This window comes from Dipodomys spectabilis, unplaced genomic scaffold (assembly GCF_019054845.1).
Source record: "Dipodomys spectabilis isolate Male_0828 unplaced genomic scaffold, ASM1905484v1 ptg000233l, whole genome shotgun sequence".
Taxonomy (NCBI): Eukaryota; Metazoa; Chordata; class Mammalia; order Rodentia; family Heteromyidae; genus Dipodomys; species Dipodomys spectabilis.
In genome coordinates this window covers 476,198-499,763 of record NW_024870910.1, presented here as the reverse complement: position 1 = coordinate 499,763, position 23,566 = coordinate 476,198, and the positions used below count along the sequence as shown (strand labels likewise).

General features: G+C 45.3%; 1 protein-coding gene across 5 annotated transcripts in view; it reads left to right on the top strand.

Annotated features, from left to right (window-relative positions):
• Tjp1 (tight junction protein 1) overlaps positions 1-14,287 on the top strand; it is a 79,342-nt gene extending 65,055 nt beyond the window's left edge. For 2 of the 5 annotated variants that reach the window (XM_042698499.1, XM_042698497.1), the window contains 5 exons: positions 4,264-4,427; positions 6,270-6,738; positions 8,511-8,725; positions 10,201-10,284; positions 12,726-14,287. In XM_042698499.1, coding sequence (XP_042554433.1) covers positions 4,264-4,427; positions 6,270-6,738; positions 8,511-8,725; positions 10,201-10,284; positions 12,726-12,820 — 1,027 coding nt within the window. In that variant the 3' untranslated portion in view covers positions 12,821-14,287. Of the gene's footprint in view, positions 1-4,263; positions 4,428-6,269; positions 6,739-8,510; positions 8,726-10,200; positions 10,345-12,725 lie in introns of all 5 variants that reach the window. The other 3 variants (XM_042698498.1, XM_042698495.1, XM_042698496.1) reach the window with 2 other exon arrangements.
• Positions 14,288-23,566: the final 9,279 nt, after the last annotated feature.

Here is a 23,566-nt window from a genome sequence, read left to right as displayed (position 1 = left end):
TGAGAAATGTTTTATTAGAGATATTGTTTTGCTTAAGGATCAGTGTGTGTCCTCTGTCCTTTGTTGTTAGAACCTTGGGGAGATGTTAGAGATTTTTTTGGCTCCATTTTATAGTCAGGAAAATCAAGCTGAGGTTAAGTGAAATGGCAGGGTTAGCTCTTAAGTCTTATTTTTCTGTCTCTACTGCTCCCTTCTCTTGGGTTTTACATTGATGTGTTTTTCTTTTTGTGCCTGGTGAGTCTGTCTTGTGTTGGGTCCTGACAGTAAATATATCACACTGATAGTTAGATATGAACACATAGGCACCAGTGTTCAGACCACCACAAAACAGAAAAAAACAGGTAGGGATTTATCATAAGGAGTTCATTTATACAGTAATGATGGCTGCCTAAGCCAGGCCTAAGTCAGAAGGCAGGTAGTCTGGGAAGGAAGATCCTGAGCTGCTAGAGAGTCTCTAAATGTAGAGAAGGCCTATATGCTTCGCCCTGAATAGGCCAGGCCCACCGTCATCATCTCTCTTCTGATGAACATGAACTGATGAGAGACGTTTTGTCACAGTAGCATCGAGATGAGTATTTGACTGAGTAAATACAACTAAAGTTCAGCCTCACCAGCTTGTCACCACAAGTAATTGCATACCATTTTCGTGTCTTAAGAGAAAAAGTGCCTACGGGCTGGGAAGGTGGCTCAGTGGTAGAGCGCTTGCCCTGCATGCATGAGGCCCTGGGTTCGATTCCTCATCACCACATAAGCAAAAAGAAAAAAGCCAGAAAGTGGCACTGTGGCTCAAGTGGTAGAGTGCTAGCCTTGAGCTGAAGAGCTGAGGGACAGCGTTCAGGCCCCCCCGACTGGACCCAAAAAAAAAAGAAGTACCTACATTTTTACCTATGTTTTTACTAATTAGTTACTTTGGTTTTTCTGAATCCGAAATTTCCTTAAAAAACATTTAAACCTCAACATTGAAAATCACATTATAGTTACCTACTTTTTTTTAAGACACTGTTAAAAGCAAAGATTTAAAACATTAAAATCTCAGCTGGTGGGGCTGGGAAGGTGGCTCAGTGATAGAGTATTTGCTTTGCATGCATGAGGCCCTGGGTTCAATTCCTTAGCACCTCATAAGCAGAAAAAGTCAGAAGTGGTGCTGTGGCTCAAGTGTACAGCCCTAGCCTTGAGCTGAAGAGCTGAGGGACAGTGCCCAGGCCCAGAGTTCAAGCCCCATGACCAAAAAAAAAAATCTTAGCTGAGAGCCAGTGGTCACTCCTATAATCCTAGCTACTCAGAAGTTGAGATCTATGGATCTTAACTCAGAGCTAAATGGGGCAGGAAACTTCGTGAGGCCTTATCTCCAACTAACCACCAAAAACCCAGAAGTAGAGGTGTGGCCCAAATGGTAGAGTGCTAATCTTGAGGGAAAAAGATAAGGGAGAGCATCCAGGCCCTGACTTGAAGCCCCAGTACCACCACTAAATAAATAATGCGTACGTATTGATACTGATTTCTCTAGAAAACATTGATAAAAATATAAATACAAACTTTTGAGTCCTATAATGGTTGTGTTAAGTGCATATAGTACGAGACAGGAGCATTTAGTGGAGTGTTACAAGACAGGAACTCACCTTGGTAAAAAGAAAGATTCACCCTGTAGTAATTGCTTCTCTTACTTCATTAAGCACAGGTGTTCCTGTTAGAAGAGGGCTGAGGAGTGGGGCTCTACCCTTTCACATAAAATTTGTTAGGCAAGATACAACCTTTAAAGAATACCTTTGTTTGAAAAGGTTAGTAAAAAGAATTTCTGAGGAATCAGATGAAAGAGGTATTTTAAATTTTCTGTTAATTTGAGACACACAGACCGCCACACACACACACGTTTTTAGCAGTAGTGCTCTACCACTTGGCAACACCTCTAGTCATTTTTATTTTAGATTATTTTTCAGGGGCTGGGAAGGTGGCTCAGTGGTAGAGTGCTTGCCTTGCATGCCTGAGGCCCTGGGTTCGATTCCTCAGCACCACATACCACATAAGCAAAAAGAAAAAAGCCGGAAGTAGTGCTGTGGCTCAAGTGGTAGAGTGGCTAGCCTTGAGCTGAAGAGCTGAGGGACAGCGCCCAGGACCAGAGTTCAGGCCCCACGACCAGACCCAAAAAAAAAAAAAGATTATTTTAACTGAGCTCTTCCAGATCTCTGCCTCCCTAATAACTGCTATTGCAAGCACGAGCCATTTCATTTTCCTGGAAGAAAGCTTAAATGGCTTATTCATTATATGTAACTTTCAGATAGGGTCTAGAACCCTGCCCTGTATACAGTAGGTGCTCAGTAATTATATAGCTTAACACAAGGCACAGTGTGCTACACAGCTCTGAGGAACCAGGTACTACGTGGGTCATAGTTTTTACCAGGAAATATTGTCTTTGGAGAAGTATATCTGTTTGCTTCCTAATAAGAACTGAGCTTAAGAGATTGCTGATGGGTAGTGTTTCTATGTGTGCCTGTGACATGAGAGGCCCCTTTGCCAATGAGGTTCCACCCACCGTGGAGCTTCGCTTAATCTTAGGCTAGAGGTGGGTCAGCCCTTGTTAATCATAGTTGTATGTCAAAGGGGTATGGGGTTCCCTTTGCCAGTTTAGCTGAGCCCTATCAAGGTGTTAGTATCTCCATCATGTTGTGTCACTTTTTCCCTGGTCTCTACCTACAGAATTGCTTCTGCGCAGTCTTGTCATTTGTTGGGCTATTTCGTTCACAACCTGCTGATTATCCCAAGTCACTTGCTATTTGCTGTTTGTTTGGCAGTGCTAGGGGCTTGATCACTGAGCTCACCCCAGCCTTGCTGACGACTAGCAGCTTCATCAGAAGTGGGCAGAGGTTCAAGAGCAGACCTCACACATTTTTCACAGGCAATGGTAGTTAGATATATGGGTAGGTGGGCAGATAGAAAGACATCATTACATCACTGTTTTAGTATATTACTGACTTTCTACAGCTGAGTGAGCGACATGTTTTATGAAACAAATGATGCTGAATGATGGATGTTGGTTTATATTCTAAAAAGACACAAGTTCCATTTACTGCAAGTTTACCTGGTTAGATTGACCGTTTTCTTCCATTTTTCTATTGCGCTTGCTTTGCCATCACCTAGATTTCTTGGCTCTTGCACTAGCTATGACTACTTGAAAAGGACCGTCAAGTGGTAAGACTGGCATCGGTGTGAGGCTGCTACCTGAGGTGTCCCTCCCTATGGCCCTGGGTTATGTGCACTTTCATCCTCCAGCGTTGGCTCTAGAAGCCTGAAAGCAAGACACAAAATGGTAAAACTAATCCTTAGACTAGACCTTCAGCCAACCAAAGTCTCCTATGAAAACAGAGATGCCTTTGGAATAATATGTGATGGATTGTTGGTGCACATAGAGCCAGTGCAGCTTTGGCGTTCTACAGTAAGGTTTAGGTGGCAATGTTGTAATTATGGGTCTATTTGCATTCCTTCGTTTGACTTTTGTACGTTACGTATTAGTGATTGGCAATCTGAAAAAGTAAGGATACATGGCACAACTTGATTTAAATGACTCCTTGTAACTCACTCTTGAGGTCACTAAACAGTAATAAATGAGCATAAGTCATGGGCGGAGGGGAAAGCCAAAGGTGTCCAGTGTGGTCAGTGTTACTGAAGCCCAGCTCTGCGATCTGCAACTCTGCTGCTTGTGGCTGCTTTGGATCTATAATGGCCATGTTGAAAGCTGACAGAGGCTGTAAGACCTAAAAAGCCAAAAACGTTTACTTACTCAGCCCTTCACTGAAAAACTTTGCCAACCTCTGGACTGTAGCATCAAAGGTTTTGGTGCTGTACTTATGTCAATTGCCAAGGCTCTGTCCCTCAGATTCTATATCAAAGTGGGTTCAAGGAAGATTTGTGCCATGATACCTTTTCAAAATATTTTCCAGACTTCCTTAAACTTACCAGCTATTACTGCTTTTTGTAAATGTCACAATTATATATTTAAAAGTATACCCAAAATTTCATCCACCTTTTTGGTTGCTGTTTTCTGGGTGCTTACTGACATCCTTTGAGTATCTGTGCTGTCGTGACATATACCATGTGCTGATGGATGGTGGAGTTGTTTGCATATTTTGGTAGAGTAGCTATCCATTTTTACGAGAATAAATTGTTCTATATTGTTTTTTAAAAACATAAGGATACTTGAAGGAATGAGAACTTGCTTTGTAAACGAGTGTGTTTTCAAGTGTTGGCATTTTCTTCATTTTCAACCAGGGGAAAAGCTGACACTGATGCTGATAAAACGTTTGTGGAGAAACGCTATGACCCCATGCAGGCCTCGCCACCTCCTCCCCCACTGCCCTCCCAGTACACGCAGCCAGCTCCGCCCACCACGGCCTCGTCCCTCCACATACATTCCAAGGGCACTCTCGGTGAAGGTACGAAGGCCACACATTGCTATGGTCACTATAATAAACTAATGAAATTCAGTTCTTGTGTTTTTTAAGCTAAGTGTCTTTGAGGTTTAAAATACATGCTTACGATATTTAGGCCAGTAACTGTATAAACTAAAGATTTTGTTAAAAGCGTGTCTCTTCTTAGGGAGTATGACCATTACATTGGACAAGCCTTGTAGCCAAATTTTAACTCTTTTTTTTGTGGTTTTTTTTTTTTTGTTGTTTTTTTTTTTTGGTCAGTTGTGGGGCTTGAACTCTGGGCCTGGGCACTGTCCCTCAGCTCCTCAGTTCAAGGCCAGTGCTCTACCACTTGAGCCACAACGCCACTTCTGGTTTTCTGGTGGTTTATCGGAGATAAGAGACTCATGGACCTTCCTGCCCAGGCTTGCATTGAACCATGATCCTCAGATCTCAGCCTCCTGAGTAGTTTGGATTACAGATGTGAGCCACTGGCATCTGGCCAGATTTTAGCCTTTTTTAACATAGCTTAATTTATGCCAATTTGTGAATCTTCTAGAAATAGAATTTTGTTTACCACTATGTCTAAATTTAAGCATTCAGCTAGTGCTTTGTAAAAATGGTTATATCCCATCTTCATGGACATAGGAAAGCCATAGAGGTCTAGATATAGTGACTCCCAGGCACCCTGCCTTATTTCAACAAGTTTGTTGGAACAGCTGTTACTATTTACCATAAGCTTGTAACTGGGTATATTTATCTGTTTTCCCATTGTAGGCATTTCACTAGTATGAACAGTTTTCAAGTACAGTACTTGTTACACATGGATCAAATTTTAGGACAGTAAGTCTTGAACTATACAAGTTGTCCTCCTGAATTGACGTTTTTAATATTGCACAGTTGTCCCTGAAGTTGAAGACAGTTTCCATTCTTCGCCATCCTGTGAACGTACCCTCCCTGTGCAAGTTTCCCATCTTTAGGAAAAGCACCTTTAGGATATTGACTGTCACAGTTTTGTAGGTGTCCTTTATCATGTTTAGGAATGTTTCTAGTTGGCTGGCAGCATTTTGTCAATTTTTTTTCTCATGTAACATGGTCATAGGATTTTTCTCCTTTACTTTGTTAATGTTCTATTATTGTGTTAGTATAGTGTTGTTTAGATCAACACTTTTCTTGCACTGTCCCTATCTGGTTTGGTTTCATGATTGTGTTCATTTCATAAAGGAGAGCTAGGACATGTTTCCAGTGCTCTATCCTCTATGAAGATAGAGGCTTTGTAAAGCATTGATATTAATGTCCCCTTAATTTTGTGGGGTTTTTCCCAGCACTGTCTCTTACTGCCTGCAGCACATGCCGCTGGAGCGTGTGTCCAAGATCCATAAGGGTATTCTTCTTGTGGTACATTTTCACCAATACTTGGCATTTTCAAACTTCAACTTTTTGCCATCTTGATGGCTGTGGAACAATTAATACTTTGTATTTATATTTTGGGTTTGTTTTATACTTTTCTAACTCATAATGAGGTTGAGTATCTTAGTGTACAGTTGCTGGGCGTTCTAGTTTTTACTTCCATTTTTATTTTTTCTACATTAGGCTTAGTTTTTCTTAGAAATTCCTAAGTATTCTCTAGACATGTTTTATGCTAATACCTTACTAGTTGCACATTTTATAAATATATATTTTCAGTATGTCTTGTTTTTTGCTTTGTGGTGAGTTTTTCAGTACTGAAATATTTGCTCAAGGTTTTCTTGGAGAAGCGTGTGTGACCTTACTCCATTGCCAGGACAAGTTAAGAGAGACATCAGAGGTGCTGTTAAAACTTTGCAAGAAGTTTTTTTAAAAAATGCTTATATGTTTGCTTTACAGGTAACTCATTGGACTTTCAGAATTCCTTAGTGTCAAAACCAGACCTTCCTCCATCTCAGAGTAAGCCCACAGCATTCAGACCACCTAACCGAGAAGACACTGCTCAGACTTTCTATCCCCCCAAAAGTTTCCCAGAGAAAGTTCCTGTCAACGGAGCTGAACAGACTCAGAAAACGGTCACCCCCGCATATAATAGGTTCACACCTAAACCATACACAAGCTCTGCTCGACCGTTTGAACGCAAGTTTGAAAGTCCAAAATTCAACCACAATCTTCTGCCCAGTGAAACTGCATATAAGCCTGACTTGTCTTCAAAAACGCCTGCTTCTCCAAAAACTCTCGTAAAAGCCCACAACTCATCACAGCCTCCTGAGTTTGACAGTGGAGTTGAAACTTTTTCCATCCATGCGGATAAACCAAAATATCAAATAAATAATATCAGCGCAGTATCTAAAGCCGTTCCTGTGAGGTAAGACACCTGTTTACCTTTGTTTATACCATTTGCCCTGTGATGTATTTATGGCAGTTTGTGGCTTATGTGATTTAGGATTTGAAGGGATCATTTGAACTCTCCCTGTGAACCTAGCACTGTTCACCCAATGAACATCGTTATGTAGAATGCACTCTACAAGGCACAAGATGCTGATAAAGTATAGTCAGTAGATGTGGTCATGATATTACCAAGAACTGAGGTTGAGCAGTAGAAAGCAGTTTCTCAGCATTACACAGGCATTACACGGTGAGCTTGCTTCAGCCCCTGGTTATCTGACCCTTATAGCTCACCATGGCTGGTGAGGTACATTGAAGACAGTCTCAGAACTTTATTGTCTATGTTCCTTAGCCACTGTCTGTTCAACAAAATGCCAACAAGAAATAGAGATGGAAGGATGTCAGTTTAGCTTAAAGAACAGCAGTGGGTGGTAAGATGGACTTGCCAGCCTACCTGGGGCCTCAGTTGGATGCTCTTTTCTGTCTTCTCATTAAATACAGACTGACCAGACCATCTGGCTGCATCTGGCTCAGCTTTGCCTTCTAAAGTGACTTTTGTTATCAAACCACTGATGAGGCAGAAGCATGTTGAGTTCTTGGGAAGAACCAAGGCCCAGGAAAGCCACCCATACCCTGCTCCCAAGAGAAACAAGGGTCCTGTCCACCTGGGTTCCTGTTTCTGAGTGCCTCACAAGTGGTCAGGAGTGGTGAACCGGAAGCTCCTGCAGGTGTGCCTCCGGCAGCAGGCTCTTCTCCCTTAGGATTGCCGCAGGAGTCCATCCCTGCTGCTTGTTGGCTGGAATGCAGCTCAGCTTCACTTCGTGCACTTGTTATGTTCTGAGTCTGTCCTTTAGAAAACCCTGGCTCCAATCTGTGCTTGGGGATGTCTTGATGGCATCCATTGATAGCACATCCTATTAGGTTTAGTGTTATACTCCAACTACGTTAGAGTATCTTCTCGTCTGTGGATGTTTGAGAGATAGGCCATCCACAGTCTTTAGCGTTGGGAAGTTTGGAAGCCCTGCTGTTGACAGTGTAAACATGTGGTTCTCACTGAGTGCTAAGGAACCGTAATACATGCACACTGAAATTCTAGGGGGATGTTATCAAGTCTAGGATCCCTTCAGTTACAAGAGGTCCTGTTGAGGGGGAGGGGGCCATGCTAGGCATCCGAGTCTAGGGCATACTAGGGAAGCACGCAACCACTGACTTACAGCCTCAAACCCACATAATTGTTTTAAAGTTACTAACAAGGAAAAAAGTATTGCTAATCTACTGAAGTGTGATAGTTTTTTTGTTGTTGTTTTGGTTTTTTGGTGTTTTTTTATTTTTTTGTTTTTGGTCAGTTGTGGGGGTGCTGTCCCTCAGTTCTTCAGCTCAAGGCTAGCACTCTACCACTTGAGCCACAGCGCCACTTCCGGTTTTCTGGTGTCTTATTGGAGATAAAGAGTCTCACAGATGTTCCTGCCCAGGCTGGCTTTGAAGCACAATCCTTAGATCTCAGCCTCCTGAGTAGCTAGGAGTTCAGGCGTGAGCCACCGGCACCTGATTTAAACTGTGATAGTTTTAAAGCAATAGTTTGATGGATGTTAAAATGTGCTGCTTAAATTAAAGCTCATGATAGTTGGGTGAAAGAAGTATCAGACCTTGTTCATTTAGATTACAAAGTCAGTAGCTTGACCAGTTGCCTTCACAAAAGGAGAGCTGTATACATCTAGGAAGCTCACTCATTGGCCATTTTTCAATTCTTAGTCCTTCAGCTGTAGAAGAAGATGATGAGGATGGGCACACTGTGGTGGCCACAGCCCGAGGCATTTTTAACAGCAATGGAGGGGTGCTGAGCTCCATAGAAACTGGCGTTAGCATCATTATCCCACAAGGGGCCATTCCTGAAGGAATTGAACAGGAAATCTACTTCAAGGTCTGCCGAGACAACAGCATCCTCCCACCTTTAGATAAAGAGAAAGGTAAGTGTGTCTGTTTTTCTGCTTACCTTTAATCACTTCGAAGTCTCTGTGTATGCACTTGAAAGTTACGGTGCCCAGCCAAGGGGATGAGCTGGCTGTCTCTCCTCTACCTCCATTTAGGGCCAAATGCCGTATAATCCTTCCACCACAGAGGGCCTGTCTGTGGTGGAAGGATATGTGTGTTCTGGGCATATGGCAGGTGGTCCATAATGGAGCCACAGGTTTACTCAAAATGAAATCAGAAGCCATAGCAGGTGACAGGCCATAGGGTGTCCCTCACACGTAACTGCTAGATAGACTCAGCTGACCTAACCACATTTGTCTTTAGTCAGCCCTTGCACCTTTAGAAATCGATTAGAGGGCTGGGAAGGTGGCTCAGTGGTAGAGCACTTGCCTTGCATGCATGAGGCCCTGGGTTCAATTCTTCAGCACCACATAGCAGAAAAAGCCAAAAGTGGCACTGTGGCTCAAGTAGTAGAGCACTAGCCTTGAGCTGAAGAGCTGAGGGACAGCGTCCAGGCCCAGAGTGTTCTCTCTCTCTCTCTTACACACACACACGCACGCGCGCGCCCACAGAAATCGATTCACACACACACACACACACACACACACAGAAATTGATTAGATACCTGTCACCTGACTGCAGAAAGTAAACAAGCCTTTGGGGCAGGTGCTTAACCATCCTCAGAAGTTAACACACTTAACAGTGAGCAGAGTGAATTGGAATATCCTTACAGGGTAAGAATATTTCAGGATAGTCCTGAGCTTTCAAGGCGTCAGGAATGCTGTCACTTTTAGTCTTTCTAGACTACCAGGGTGCTGCAAAGATTGCCCTGTTGGAGGTTATCTTTCAGCATCTCTCAGTTGTGCTTAGCACACTGCCTTTATTTTTGCCAGAAGATTTGACTCTTAATTTGGGGTAAACACCCCATCTTAAAAACCAGAACTGACTGTGTTAGCCCTGTGTGAATCCCTTGACTTAAGTCCATGACAAACATATTAAAATGGAAGATTTATTACCTTTAGAAAGTACACTTGAGTGTGTTTTATACTGTAGACTTGTATGGAAAGTGCAGTTAGCCCCAGCTACCTTTGGCTATTTACTAATTGAAAGCTGCTAGAAACGCAAAAAGATGAATTTCAAAGAGCTCATTGATTTCATGTTGAAATGATGTTTTGATTACATCAAATTAGATAAAACAAAAATGAATAACTTTTTACTTTCTAATGTGGCTCCTGGAAAATTAGATTCCATTTATGGTTTCTGTTGTATTTTTGTGCTCAGTACTATAGAAAGTTAATTCCAGTTGGCTTTAAAGCATATCATGAGAAAGGGGTGTGAGAAGTTGTCTTTTTTTTTTTTTAATTCTTAAATATGGTTTAATACTCTTCTCCATTTCTGTACAAAGAAGTTGTGTCTTATCTAGAAAGAAGACTCCATTTCATCTCTCTCTCCTCCCCTTCCCTGGCTCCAGGTGAGACTCTGCTGAGCCCCCTGGTGATGTGCGGGCCCCATGGCCTCAAGTTCCTGAAGCCCGTGGAGCTACGCTTACCACACTGTGCGTCCATGACTCCTGACGGTTGGTCTTTTGCTCTAAAATCATCCGACTCCTCGTCGGGTATGCTATCTTCACTCTGTCTTCTGGGGGCTTTGGGAACTGTCGTTGATTAATGCCTACACCACCAGTCTTTACTCTGTTCTTTTGTTGGGCATCACTAGGGGCTCCAGACTCAGTTGTAACTTACTATAAATGATTATGGAGAGAAGATTGGCTATTGTTGGTCTTTAACAGAATCAGTTTCCGAAATTTCTGAAGATTGGCTATTCTTAGTATTTAACAAAATTACATGATCTTACCTAATTGTCAGGATGCAGTGAGAATTTTTACAGCCCTACATATGTGGGCATTTTTATCTTCTCACTAAAACGATTTCATTGCTTTATGTAACGTTAATTTCTGGTGACTGTTCTTTAATTTCTTCATCCAAAAAGCATTTGCACTAGAGAAATATAATACAAAAGATCTTCCACTGGATCACCATTTCTCTGGGTAAAGCTCTAAGTGGCTTCTGTTCTGCAGTAGTTTTAAATGAATCTTCTCTCGGGTTGAAATTCAAAGCTTCCATCTTACTCTCACATTGCTCACTTTCTTGAGTTAGTTACTGGTTGGAACTGTCTTATCTCTGGCGTGGCCACTTGTAAGAGAGACCAGAAATCAGATAAACCCCACTCACTTCCAGTTGGTGCAGGGTGAAGTCAAAGCTCCTGATAGAAATGTGCTGATAGGAGTGCTGCCCCAGAGAGAGAGAGAGAGAGCGTGAGCGTGGGTGTGCACACGCGTGAGTGTGTGTGTATGTTTCCATTTCCTCATGCTCACAAGCTCCCCCCCCCCCCCCCCCCGAAAAAAACCAGTTCATTTCAACATGCAGTATGGTAGTTGCCAGTTGAAATGAGGAATCCTAATGAAACTGTGTTTAGGTGTGTATTCTGAAAGGCAGGAGTGGCGTGATACTGCCTTAACCCCTCCAGTCGCTTTTCTGCTGTTGTTACCTGCTTTACCACCTTCCACTATTAAGGGAAGTTGAGGTTATTTTCTCATTGTCATCTGTCATTAATATGATAGACCATGTATTTTATAAATTAAAAGCAGCATACGTTTTCTGAGTTGAATTTGAGTATATTCATGCCAAATATGGATATATATTTTTATGTAATCCTGAGTGGCCATACTATATACTATTTATATACTATAAATTTCTGTTCAGAAAGTCAGTTTAGATTTGGCACATACTGACTTAATCCCAGCATACCCAGTATGTTGGAAAGAAACCAAGTGTAAAGATGGGACACTTTTGTTTCTCTTGTTCTAGTTGATTTCACTGCCTGGATACTGTGTAGTTGTATATACAAGGCCATCTTTCTCTGTGAAATTCAGTCCCTCTTTTTAAACTACACTACTGAATCTACCCTTCAACATTACAGACTCTAGACATTGCTTTGGTGACATACAGTTTAATGGAAGCAAAAGTCTGCAGTTTTTCTTCTCAACTTAATTTGGATGCCAAAAACATACAGTCATTCTAGCCATCTTCAGTTACCCACTGTCAAGGGCTTTTAGTGCTAGCTGTAGTCTTAAAGCACTTAAAAGTTGGTTTAAAAAAAATGTCAGGAACATGTCTGTAATCTCATCTACTTAGGAGGAGGCAAAGGCAGGAGGATTTCAGCTTAGGGCCAGACCAGGGCAAAATGTGAGACTAACACTGAAAAGCAAAGGATTGGAGGCATGCCCAAGGTGGTAGAGTGCTTGCCTGTCAAGCTCAAGGCCCTGAGTTCATACTTCAGTCTCATACACACACTGTCAGGCACACACACACTCATACCTCAGATGCTCAAGGTCTCCACAGCTAGAGTGCTTTTGAAGCTCTCCACAGGCAGAATTGGGTTGGCCAGCTCTGGTGTAATCTTGCTGGTTTGGTTTGGTAAGATGGGGAAGAAGGTCTTCAGGAACAATGGTCTCCCCAACTTTTGGAATTCCCCGTGATAGTTTGTAGTTAAATGTAAGACACTTGTCACAACTGAGCTTAAATGTAAAGTCATGCCCAATTATTGTCCAAAGGAAAAGAAAGATGGTATTAATAATTGTGTAGACTCGGGTAAACAAGGACTTTCTCAGGACTATGATTGCTCTTTTATTCATTTTTATTGAAGAGGTCTATGAACTTGATACTTTTTGATAAAAGGGACAAGGGACATCTGAAACAGCTTTCAAGTTGTTTGCTGCCAAGGAGTTTTGACATAGTGCATAATGCTAAAGAAATAGAAAGTTGCCTGGGGTTTGTACCTTCTGACGCTGTCGGAAGAGAACTTTAATGTTTCCCTCACTCCCTACCCAACAAACAAAAAGAAATACAGATACCTGTATGTGCCCCCATAACGGGGAAGCCTTAGGACTCTCGGTTAAGCCAATTGTAAATCACAAAATTTCTTTTTTTCTCATAGGTGATCCTAAAACGTGGCAAAACAAGTGTCTTCCTGGAGATCCAAATTACCTTGTTGGCGCCAACTGTGTATCTGTCCTGATTGACCACTTTTAATTCTTAAAATATAGGAACTTGATTAAATAATGTGAAACTGGGTTGGACTTACTAAATCTAAATGGAACCACTCTATTAAGTATTATACTTTCCTTAGGATTGATACTACATTTTGTTAGTATTAAGCATTTGTTGGAACTGATGAAGATTAGTAAGTGAGCCCTGAACCATGGTCAGAGAATGTGCTACAAATGGCACATTGGTGATGGAGGAGCTGTTGGTATTGGCTAGAGGTTCAAAGATACTTTACTTTGTAATGGCTTTTGTACTTTTTTATGGTCACTGCTTAACTTTACATACTGATTTCCGTTAAAATGCCAGCCAGTAAATAGGAGTGCATTCGGGTTCTGTCCTTTCCAAAGTACACGGTTTCAAGCTGTATTATGACCCTGACCTTGCATACACATTTTACTGTGGTATGCATGAGATCATATGCACATGTTTTTTAAATGCACCTGGAATATACAACCACTGTAGATGATTTAGCCGACATGTACAGCAGGGGAATTTATAACTTTGGGGGAATCAAATGAAGATAATTACTTAATGTGTATGAAGACACATTTCTCTTAGGGAAGGACACCAAAGCATGTGAGACTGGTTCCATAAACTAACCACATCACCGCAGACACTACGCAGCAGGAATGCCTTACCCTCCTGTTCTTACTTCTTAGATCATTCTTGCTATGTATTACCAAGTTTTGATGGCTTTGTGCATATCTAGATACTGTATCATGAAAACAATTGAGTGGATTGTGGACTTGGTGGCTGTGGAAATGTGTGATCACCCAGAAGAAAATAATGGTGTGATTTGTAGGGGGGGGCGGGCGGGCTTTTTTCTTTCTTTCCTCCTGTCCTCCTTTCTCTCTCTCTCTCTCTCTCTCTCTCTCTTTCTCTTCTTTTTTTTTTTTTTTTTTAGGGGCAGTGGCTTTCTTTTAGGCTATGCATTTGAAAATTTCAATGTTTTAAGGATGCTTGTACATAATGCGTGCATACCACTTTTGTTCTTGGTTTGTAAATTAACTTTTATAAACTTTACCTTTTTTATACATAAAACCAACTTTCTAAAGGCTACCTTTGTATTTCTCCTGTACCTCTTGAGCCTTGAACTTTGACCTCTGCAGCAATAAAGCAGCATTTCTATGACGCACGTCATTTTTTTAAGAAAAAAGAATGCACAGAGTTGTTACATTTTTAAGTGCTGCATTTAAAAGAGACAGTTACTCAGAATTCTCTAGTTTGATTAAATTCTTGCAAAGTATCCCTACTGTAATTTGTGATACAATGCTGTGCCCTAAAGTGTATTTTTTTACTAATAGACAATTTATTATGGCACATCAGCACGATTTCTGTTTAGATAATACACCACTACATTCTGTTAATCATTAGGTGTGACTGAATTTTCTTTTGCGGTTATTAAAAAAATCTCAAATTTCTAAATCTGCAGAATAAAACTTTTTAAAATAATGCACTGGTCTGGTCTGCCCGTTGTTTCTGGTTTCATGCAACTCTGTCATCCTGCATCAGACCCCTCCCTGCTAGTCATCACTTGTAGTGTCTTCCCCACAGACCACGCCTGCTGCTGAGGAAGGGGAGGGGTGGGGCAGGGCCAGTCAGATTAAATCCGAAAGTAGGCAGAGCAGCAGGCTTATATTCTTTGTCCTTTGGGCATAATTAAGTGTAAAGCATGTCATGTCTGTTCATTTGGACCAGTTAGTAGATGCACTTCCATTCCCCGCAAACAGCATGGGCATTTTAATGTGGTCACTGCACTTGGAGAAGTGGGTATTCTAGCTACAAATACTCCATTAAGGAGAGTATGTAGCCCTACTCTTGTTGACATATACTTGGTGTAGTATTTTAGTAGACATCTCTATGGATTTGCTTTCCTTTTGAATGGTAAGGCACAGTCAGAGTTGTCTATGTTGGTATGCACAGTCATGAATGTCACCACTGTCAGTATGTAGAGCCTTTGGTCACCCCTTCCTCCTCCTCTCCTCTTCAGGAGCTCCTTGTACCTATTTAAACTCAGTCCATCCACCAGCCCTGTGTGATCTGTTTTCTGTCCTGGTACTTTGGTATTTCTGAGTGTGCCGTATACAAGGAAGACTAGCTTTGGAGTCTGGCATCTTGGCATGGTGAAATAAAGCGTGTAGTGTTACAGATGTTTATTACGAGTAGTGTTCTGATATGTGGCTACACCAGGCTTGTTTATCCATTCCCTGGGTAGGGAGTTATGGGGTTGTTGGGTAGAAACAGCAGTTACATACAGGTTCGTGTACCTAACTCTCCATTTCACTTGGCTAGGAGTAGCGTTGCTGGTTCTCCCTGTCCTTAGCACTGGCAAAGGTTCTGTGGCCCCATACCTCAGCAGCAGTTGCCATAATAGTGCTTCTGCTGGTCTTCCTGATAGACCATCACACTGGGACTTGACAACCCATGATGTAGGAGCTTTCCATTTGTGCACCCCTGGCGTGGCCTTCCGATAAAGTGCCTTCAGATCCTTCCTGTTTTCAAAAATGCACTTGTTTGCCAGGCTCATCACGTATTAATTCTAGCTACTCAAGGAGGCTGAGATCTGAGGACCCTGGCTCAAAGCTAGCCTGGGGAGAACACATCTGAGAGACTCAGTTAACCATCAAAAAGCCAGAACTGGAGGCATGATCCAAGTGGTAAAGCATCAGCTATGAGTGAAAAGGTCAAGTGAGAAGTTGGACACCAGTGGCTGAAGTCTGTACTCCTAGCTACTGGAGGCTGAGATCTGAGGATCCAGGTTTGAAGTCAGCTTGAGCAGAAACATTTGTAAGGAACTATCTCCAGTTAACCAGCAAAATGCTAGAAGTGGAGTTGGTTCAAGTTGTAGAATGCCAGCCTTAAGTGAAAAAGCCAGGTAAGAAGTCTTGAGTTCAGACCCAGTACTGACAGGCATGCACAAGCACACACACACACACACACACGCACACACACACATATACACATGAGGCAGTTTTGAGAATTCTTCATACATTCTGGGTACATACTAATTGTCTTGAGGGTCTTTTTGGTTTTGCTTGTTTGCGGGGGGGGGAGTGTTTTCTTAAGTGTTTATTTTTGCAGTACTGGGGTATACCCATGCCCCAGGCTTTACTGCTTTGGTTATTTTCCAGAGCTGGCTTCTAATCCTTCTGTGCCTAACTGTCGCCCAGCTAGGATAATGGATGTGTACCACCAGCTTACTTTGTCATGAGCAAGTCTTGCCAACTTTTCTGCACAGTCTGACCTTGAACCATGGTTCTCCAGATCTCTCTGCCTCCTGCTCAGTTGGGATTACAAGCCTGAGCCACCACACCTGGCCTTCTCATTGTGTCTTTCAAAGAGTGGGAATTACAAACTCAAAGATTCGGGACTTTATTGGCTTGTTCTTTCGAAGGAAATGTATTTGATATATGTAAAAGAAAGTTTGGCCCACCCCAGGGCACTGATTGTTCTCCTGAGTTTTCTCTTGGAAATTTTTTTAGCTTTCCCATATGTGTGTGTTACCTGTTTTAAACTCCTCTTCCATAAAGGATGAGTTACGTGTTGAGTGTTACCCAGTTGCCGTCTGCCGCCGGGACTGTGCCAGCCATTTCCTCCCTGGTCACCTGGCATTCATCAGAGCGGTTCCAGCCAGCAGGGCCCAGACCCCGGGAACGGGAAGACAAACTTGCAAGTCTGCCTGCCTCCTGAGGAAAAGCTGTGATTTTGCTTGAAAGTTTGAGGCCGTGACCGGCTGGGTCAGGATTCCACAAGAGCAAAGCCAGAAATACACCAGTGCCTTGGGATGTACTTGTTGCCTTGACAACTTCCAGAGATCCAGCCACCGCCCTCACTGCAACACAGGCTCCCAGATGGCTGCCTCTCCTCCCCGGGGGCAATCGACTGCACCAGTTTTTCCTAAATCACCTCAATTAGAACTTGGAGGAAGCCATGCAGTAACATTTGTCTGAGGACAGAAGATGTTTGGATCCTAGGTCGTGCTCCTGGCTGTAGTGTTGGGTTTTGTCTGGTTTGGATTCTTGTCTCTTTTGTTTGTTTGTTTTGGTGCTAGTAGTTGGGCTTGGCTTCAGTTTGGGTGTCCTACCTTAGCTTTTTCCCTCAGGGCTGGTGCGCAACCACTTAAGCCACACAGCTCCACTTCTGGCTTTTTGTTAATTACTTAAAGGTAAGAGTCTCACAGGCTGGGCGCTGGTGGTTCAGGTGTGTAATCCTAGCTACTCAGAAGGCTGAGATCTGTGGCTCGTGGTTCAAATCCAGCCCAGGCAGGAAAGTGTGAGACTCTCTTATGTCCAATAAACTACTCAGTAAAAGCAGAAGTAGAGGTGTAGAGGGCTAGCCTTGAGCACAACTCAGGGACCAGAGCCTGAGTTCAAGCCCTGCGTTCAAGCCCCAGGACCAGCAAAAAGATGAGAAACTTTCTTGCCTGGTTTGGCTTCGAACTGAGATCCTAGCCTTCTGAGTGGCTAGGATAACAAGATGTGAGCCACTGGCACCTGGCTTTTCAGTTGTTTCTTACACTGTCATTTATGCAGAGTTGGGCACCCAGCCCAGGAAGAGCTCCTGCCCTCCCCACTGTCCCCTAAAAGCAAGAAGTGCAGGCAGCCTTGATTTCCCACCCCGTTCCCAGAAATGCCAACCAGCTTCGAGAAAGGCCCCTCCCAGCAAAACACACCTGCAGGGAAGTTCCCCTCCCGAGCTGGCTCCGCCTCCAGGGCCAGTTCTTCCTGCCAATCCTGCCAAATAGAAACTCACCTGGGGAAATGGGCAGCTGAGTGCCAACAGCTCTGCCTACTGCGAGCCACACCTGCCAGGCTCTGATGGGGAGGGGGCCCTCTGCCAGCTGGTGCGGGCGCCTTTCCACCCAAAGCAGCTGCTCTCCCCAAAGGAAGTTGGAGGCCACACCCCGCAGCTGCCAGGCCTTGAGCAGTAAATGCACCGAATCATTTGGGGAAGGCATTGGGCGCCAGCCGGGCTTTGTGCAAATGACTGACACAGATACACCCCGAAGGAAAGCTAAGCCCCCATGGCTGTGGGCACAGGCTCCCAGGCAGCCTGCCACATAAAGACATGGCTGTCCAGTTAGCCACACGTTGACCAAAACCCCACACTGGCCTCTTCCTGTCCTCCAGCCTCTGCCAAGAGTGCAGAGAATCCCTTACAGCTTCACAGAGCCGGAACTTGCAGGTCGGGGCGTTGTGGGCTTGAGCCCGCAAGGGCACTTGCGTGTGCCTTTGTTACACACGCAGACATACCCATTTCCCCAGTGCCAGCTTGTGCCTCGCTCCAAATCTCAGACAAGACCCTGCATTGCATGCCTGGGTGGGTCATTTTGGAGTGACCTGGAGGTCATTTTAAAAAACTTCTTTTTAAAAGTTTGAGCCAGCGCCGGTGGCTCATGCCTGTCATCCTAGTTACTCAGGAGGCAGAGATCTAAGGATCGTGGTTCAAAGCCAGCCCCGGCAGGAAAGTCCCTGAGACTCTTATCCCCAATAAACCACCAGAAGTGGCGTTGTGGCTCAAGTGGTAGAGCACTCGCCTTGAGCTGAAGAGCTGAGGACAGCACCCAGGCCCAGAATTCAAGTCCCACAACCAACAACAGCAACCACAAAGTTTGAGAAGTGTCTGCGTTCTTCTCCCTGACCCTTTCTCCAGCTTGCCCTCATCCTCATCTCTGCTCCCTTTCCCAGCTCAAATGGTGCTTGACCATTTGAGCCACGCCTCCCACTTCCTGATTTTTTTGTCCTGATTAATTGGAGATAGTCTGACAGACTTTTTCTGCCTGGCTGGCTTCAAAGCACCTTCCTTCTATCTTAGTCATGAGTGATGTTCAAAGAACAAAATGGGTGAGAACAAGAGGCAGCCCCCACCACCTTAGGCCTTCTAGGGCAGGAGGAGAGCGAGAACCTGGCCAGCCCCGCCCTGCTACCCCCGCCTGGCTGCAGCTCCCTGCCATCATGTCTTTTCCTCTTTGCCAGCACCATCATTCTTGTCACCTTACTGCAGTTTGAATTTCACGACCATTCTGCATTCTATGCTAAAACCACTCATCTTCCTGGGGGCGGGATGATGAATGCTGTGCAGCTGGCAGAGGCCCCGGCTCCTGAGCCTGCAGCTAGCAAAAAAGAAAAGCCAAACGTCGTCCCCCCCGCTCAACCATTCTAGAGCACTGGAAGAGTGGCTCAGGAAAGGGAGCCCCAAAGTGAGCCTCAAAAGCAGCATCTCTCTGCCCTTGTATCTCTCACCCCTTGCTCTCCATGGAAGCTAGAATTCCTCTTTGCCAAGGCTGATTACAGAAATGAGAAGCCCTGTCCACAAAGCCAGCCAGAAAGCCTAACATAAAATTAGTACCCTGAATCCCCATGGAGAAATTCCCTGACCTGTCTTGCTGGATTATGGGTCTCAGGATTTCCATTCTAGAAGGGTCCTGCCCTGAGAGGCCAAGACACCTGGCTTTCTATCCTTTTTTTCTTTTTTCTTTTGGTCGGTAGTGGGGCTTGAACTCAGGGTCTGGGCATTGTCTGAGCTTTTTTTTGCTCAAGGCTAAGTTCTGCCACTTTGAGCCACAGTTCCATTTCTAGTTTTCTGGTGGTTAACTGCACTTAAAGGAGTCTCGTGGACTTTGCTGCCCAGTTTGTCTGGCCTTGAACTGCGATCCTCAGATCTCAGCCTTCTGAGTAGGATTACAGGCATGAGCCACCGGCGCCTAGCTTCTTTCCTCCTTTTACAAAGCCTCCCTAGGTATCTGTGGCTGGACTCTAAACTCAGGACTTCCTTGTCTCCGCCTCCAGCATGATAGGATTACAGGCATGTGCCACCTACTCTTTCCTATGTTTTCTTCTTATCTTGTGTTCTTTCTTCTGCTTCCATAGGCTTCCTGAGAAGACAAACAGGAACCCATGGTATGTAGGGGGATAATCCTTCACACCAACCCCAAAGCTGCAGCCCACCCCAGCCCCTCCACCTGGCAAATAGGGTCATGGTAGGCATGATAACCTTGCTTTGTTGAGACACAAGGAACTGTACAAAGTGTTAAGCATTGTTTTCAGGTTCGGGGCTAGAGTACTTGTCTAGCTCCTTGTCTAGCTCCATCTGAACCACAAACCAACCCGCCTCTGAGGTGCCATCCCCTGGTCTCGCTCCCCACACCTCTGCTCACTCATCCTGCCTGCCCACCCCCTGCCCTGGCTGAGAGCTAAGGAGGCGCAGCTGACATCACACGGGGCATCTGTGGGAAGCTCAGCATGCTGGAGAGAGAGGGCTGTTCCCATGATCACGTTCTTCCTAACGACCTTCAGTTGTCCTTCCTTGTGTTATCAAGAGCCTGGCACTTTCGCCAGGATGGTGGCGTACCCTGGCACCTAGTAGGGAGCTATGGGTGTGTATGACTTTCTCCTTCAAATCTCCACAAGTCAGAGATTTGCCCTCCAGCCTAATGTGGAGTTCCAGCTGAACATTTTTTCCCCCCTGTGCCAGTCCTGGGGCTTGAACTCAGGGCCTGGGCAGAGGTGCTCTACCACTCAAGCCACAGCTCTGCTTCTAGCTTTCCTAATGTTTAATTGGAGCTAAGAGTCCCAGACTTTCTTGCCTGGGATGGCTTCAATCGGAGATTCTCAGATCTCAGCCTCCTGAGTGGTTGCGATTACAGGTGTGAGCCACCACACCTGGCTTCCCCTTGCATATTCTTATTTGCAAGTAGCCCTTGCATATTCTTATTTGCAAGTAGCGGTCGATGCATGTTCTGTGTGATCAACACTGCCTGGCCACCTGTGTCGCTAGCTGTGGCCTTCTACGGGGCCACAGGGATATGATGATACCGTAAAAGGTAAGACTTCCAGGAAGCAAAGCCAGTGTGTAGGAGACTGCAGTGTGCACTACAAACCCCGGAGCTCAGCAAGACATCTTAACTCAAAAGTCCCAAAAGTAGCCAAAGCTATGGCGCCAGAAAGGGAGGATGACCACATACCATCGTCAACAGCTCTGGTTTAGCCTGGATATTCAAGGACACCTCCTGAGATGGGCTCCATCTCAATCAAAGGCTGGGTATAGTGGTATGTACCTGTCATCCCACTGACGAAGCCCAGATGAGAGATCCCAGTCCAAGCCAGCCCAGGCAGGAAGCAAGACCTTATCTCCAACAATAACCAATGCAAAAAGGAACTGGCAGAGTGGCTCAGGTAGTAGAGCAGCTGCTAGAGAGGCCCTGAATTCAAACATCAGTACCGACCCCCCCCCCCCCCCAGATAAAAACACATCAGGGTACAGTGGCACATACCTACTCAGGAGGAAGAAATTGTGACGATTCTAACACAAGACCAGACTGGGCAAGACCTTAGATACCACCAACTCAACAAGCCTAGCATGGTGATGTACATCTGAGATCTCAGCTCCACAGGTGGTAGAATTGGAATCCTCTCCATCTGAGACCTGCCAGAGGGCAAAAGTGTGAGACCCTATCTGATAAATAAAAAGGACTGGAGGTGTGGCTCAAGTGGTAGAGTGTCTGCCTCACATACTCAAGATCTTGAGTTCAAACCTCAGCACCTTCAAACGAGTAAGTAGAAACCCACATCAGTGAGAACAAGTAGACGTGCGTGCCTGGCTGTTTCTGGGAGCCATCTGGCGAAAATCTGTCAAACTGACAAGTTAGGATCCCCAAAGGCTCAGTAGGGCTGGTGGGGATGGGTCTGGGATGGCCCAGTGTGAATGCTGCGGGAGCCAGGATCAGGTGCGGCTGCCAGCAGCCCACAGGCGCAGGCTGGAAAGCTGGAGTGAGGGTCTGTGGGAAGGAGCAGGGCCTCTTGCCTTGGCAGCTAGGGGCAGAGAAGTGGGGGTGGAGAGGAGCTTCAGGGCGGGGCGGGGGGCGGGCCTTGGGAGCCTCATGCTGGCAGAGGGACAGAGAGGACAGGACAGTGGGGTTGTGTGGTGGACTGCGGGAGAGGGACAGACAGGCCATCTTCCCTAGCCAGGAGTGGCCCTGGGAATTCTGGGAAGGAGGAAGTGAGGGGCCAGCCCAGAAAGGGTCAAGAAGGAGACGGGCCACAGACAGGGGAAGGTCAGCAGTGCTGAGGGTCAGGTCTCCTTTTCCAGTTTCTAGTTGAAAGGTTTGCACAGATTGGTTCGCTGAGAGGAGCAGCTGCCCTTCCCTTTAGCCTCCCTCACAGGGCTTCAGAAGACAGGAAAAAATAATCTGCCCATGGGGCTGGGAAGGTGGCTTAGTAGTAGCATGCTTGCCTACCATGCTTGAAGCCCTGGGTTCTATTCCTAGGGACCGTATACATAGAAGTAAGCCAGAAGTGGCGCTGTAGCTCAAGTAGTAGAGTGCTAGCTAGCCTTGAGCAAAAGAACCTCAGGGACAGTGTCCAGGACTGGCAAAACAACCACCCCCACAGGAAATCTGCTCAGAACTCTGTGCTCAGCCAGCTGGGTGGACAGGGGCCCCCCAGCTTTTCCGGGCTCAGCCTAGGCCAGGGCTCAGAGCCATTTTTTTCCATCAGATCCTTGGCTTCCCCCGCCTCCTCCTAACCCTGAGCAGACACCCAGCTTCCAGGCAGCTAACAGCACCATCAGCACCTCTGCGCAGCCTGCCGAGAGAGAGAGAGAGAGAGAGAGAGAGAGAGAGAGAGAGAGAGAGAGAGAGAGAGAGAGAGTATGCGTTTCATAACAGCCAGCATCCCCAGCCCCCAGTTGCCTATCATGGAGGACCGGGATGTCTGAGCCCCACCCCTCTTATTTGTGGGTTCTTCATAGCCTGCTCAAGAGGCTCTCGGGCCTGATGGAGTGACAGGGGTGACATGGGCAGCTCTTCTCTCTCGGTGGAGGCCTGGGTGGCTACAGTCAAGGATCATTGAGATCCGAAGGAGTGGCTGGAGTCAAGAACTCGGGCTGTTCTGGGAGCTTTTTCTTGCTTTAATGTTTTTTCTTGCTTTAATGTTTTCCTGAGCACAGCTAGAAGAATGTGTGCAGACGGACACCCCTTGTTGCTCACACACACACACACACACACACACACACACACACACACGCCCCACACCCCAGCCCTATAGCAAACCCACAGGGACAGGAATGGAGCCACCAGGGCTTGGTGTCACACAAGAGTATGTTCCATTTCCAGGGCTGTTCTATCCTGTGATAACTAGAATCTTCTATACCTCCTCCTCTGCTTCTACCTCCAGGACTCCATAACTGTCCATTCTCAAACCCTGGAAATCAAGGCTGAGACTCCCTCCCACCCCGTTTTCAGTTCTAATCAAGGCTTGGGGCCCAGGCACTTTTGCTGTGCTGCTTCTGCGGCCTCCCGCCCTGTCTAGCTCCCCCCTCTGGCCTGAGTTTGCCAGGCTACATTTAACCTAGATTAAAATTGGTCCTCATGAAGGCCTTCAAACTCTGCATGCCAATCACCAAGTTCATCACAAAAACAAGATGTAATCAACTGCTTTGTCAGTTTTGTTCTTCAGCCTGGCTGACTGACTCTCTCCACGTTCTGAGCCCTGGGGCTGAACGCACATTTGACGGCTGGGACCCAAAGAGTCCTGTGTTTGTGGGGTGCCATGCCCACAGATGGGGTACATCGTGGATTTGGTCCTTTGCCACTCCTGACAGCCATGTCCTGGTACAGCTAGGGCTTCCATTCAGGGCAGGGAGAACATAGATAATTGAAATAAAAACATCATTAAAAAAACAAAGCTTCAAGCCAACCCCCAGGGCTCACACCTGTAATCCTAGCTTACTTTC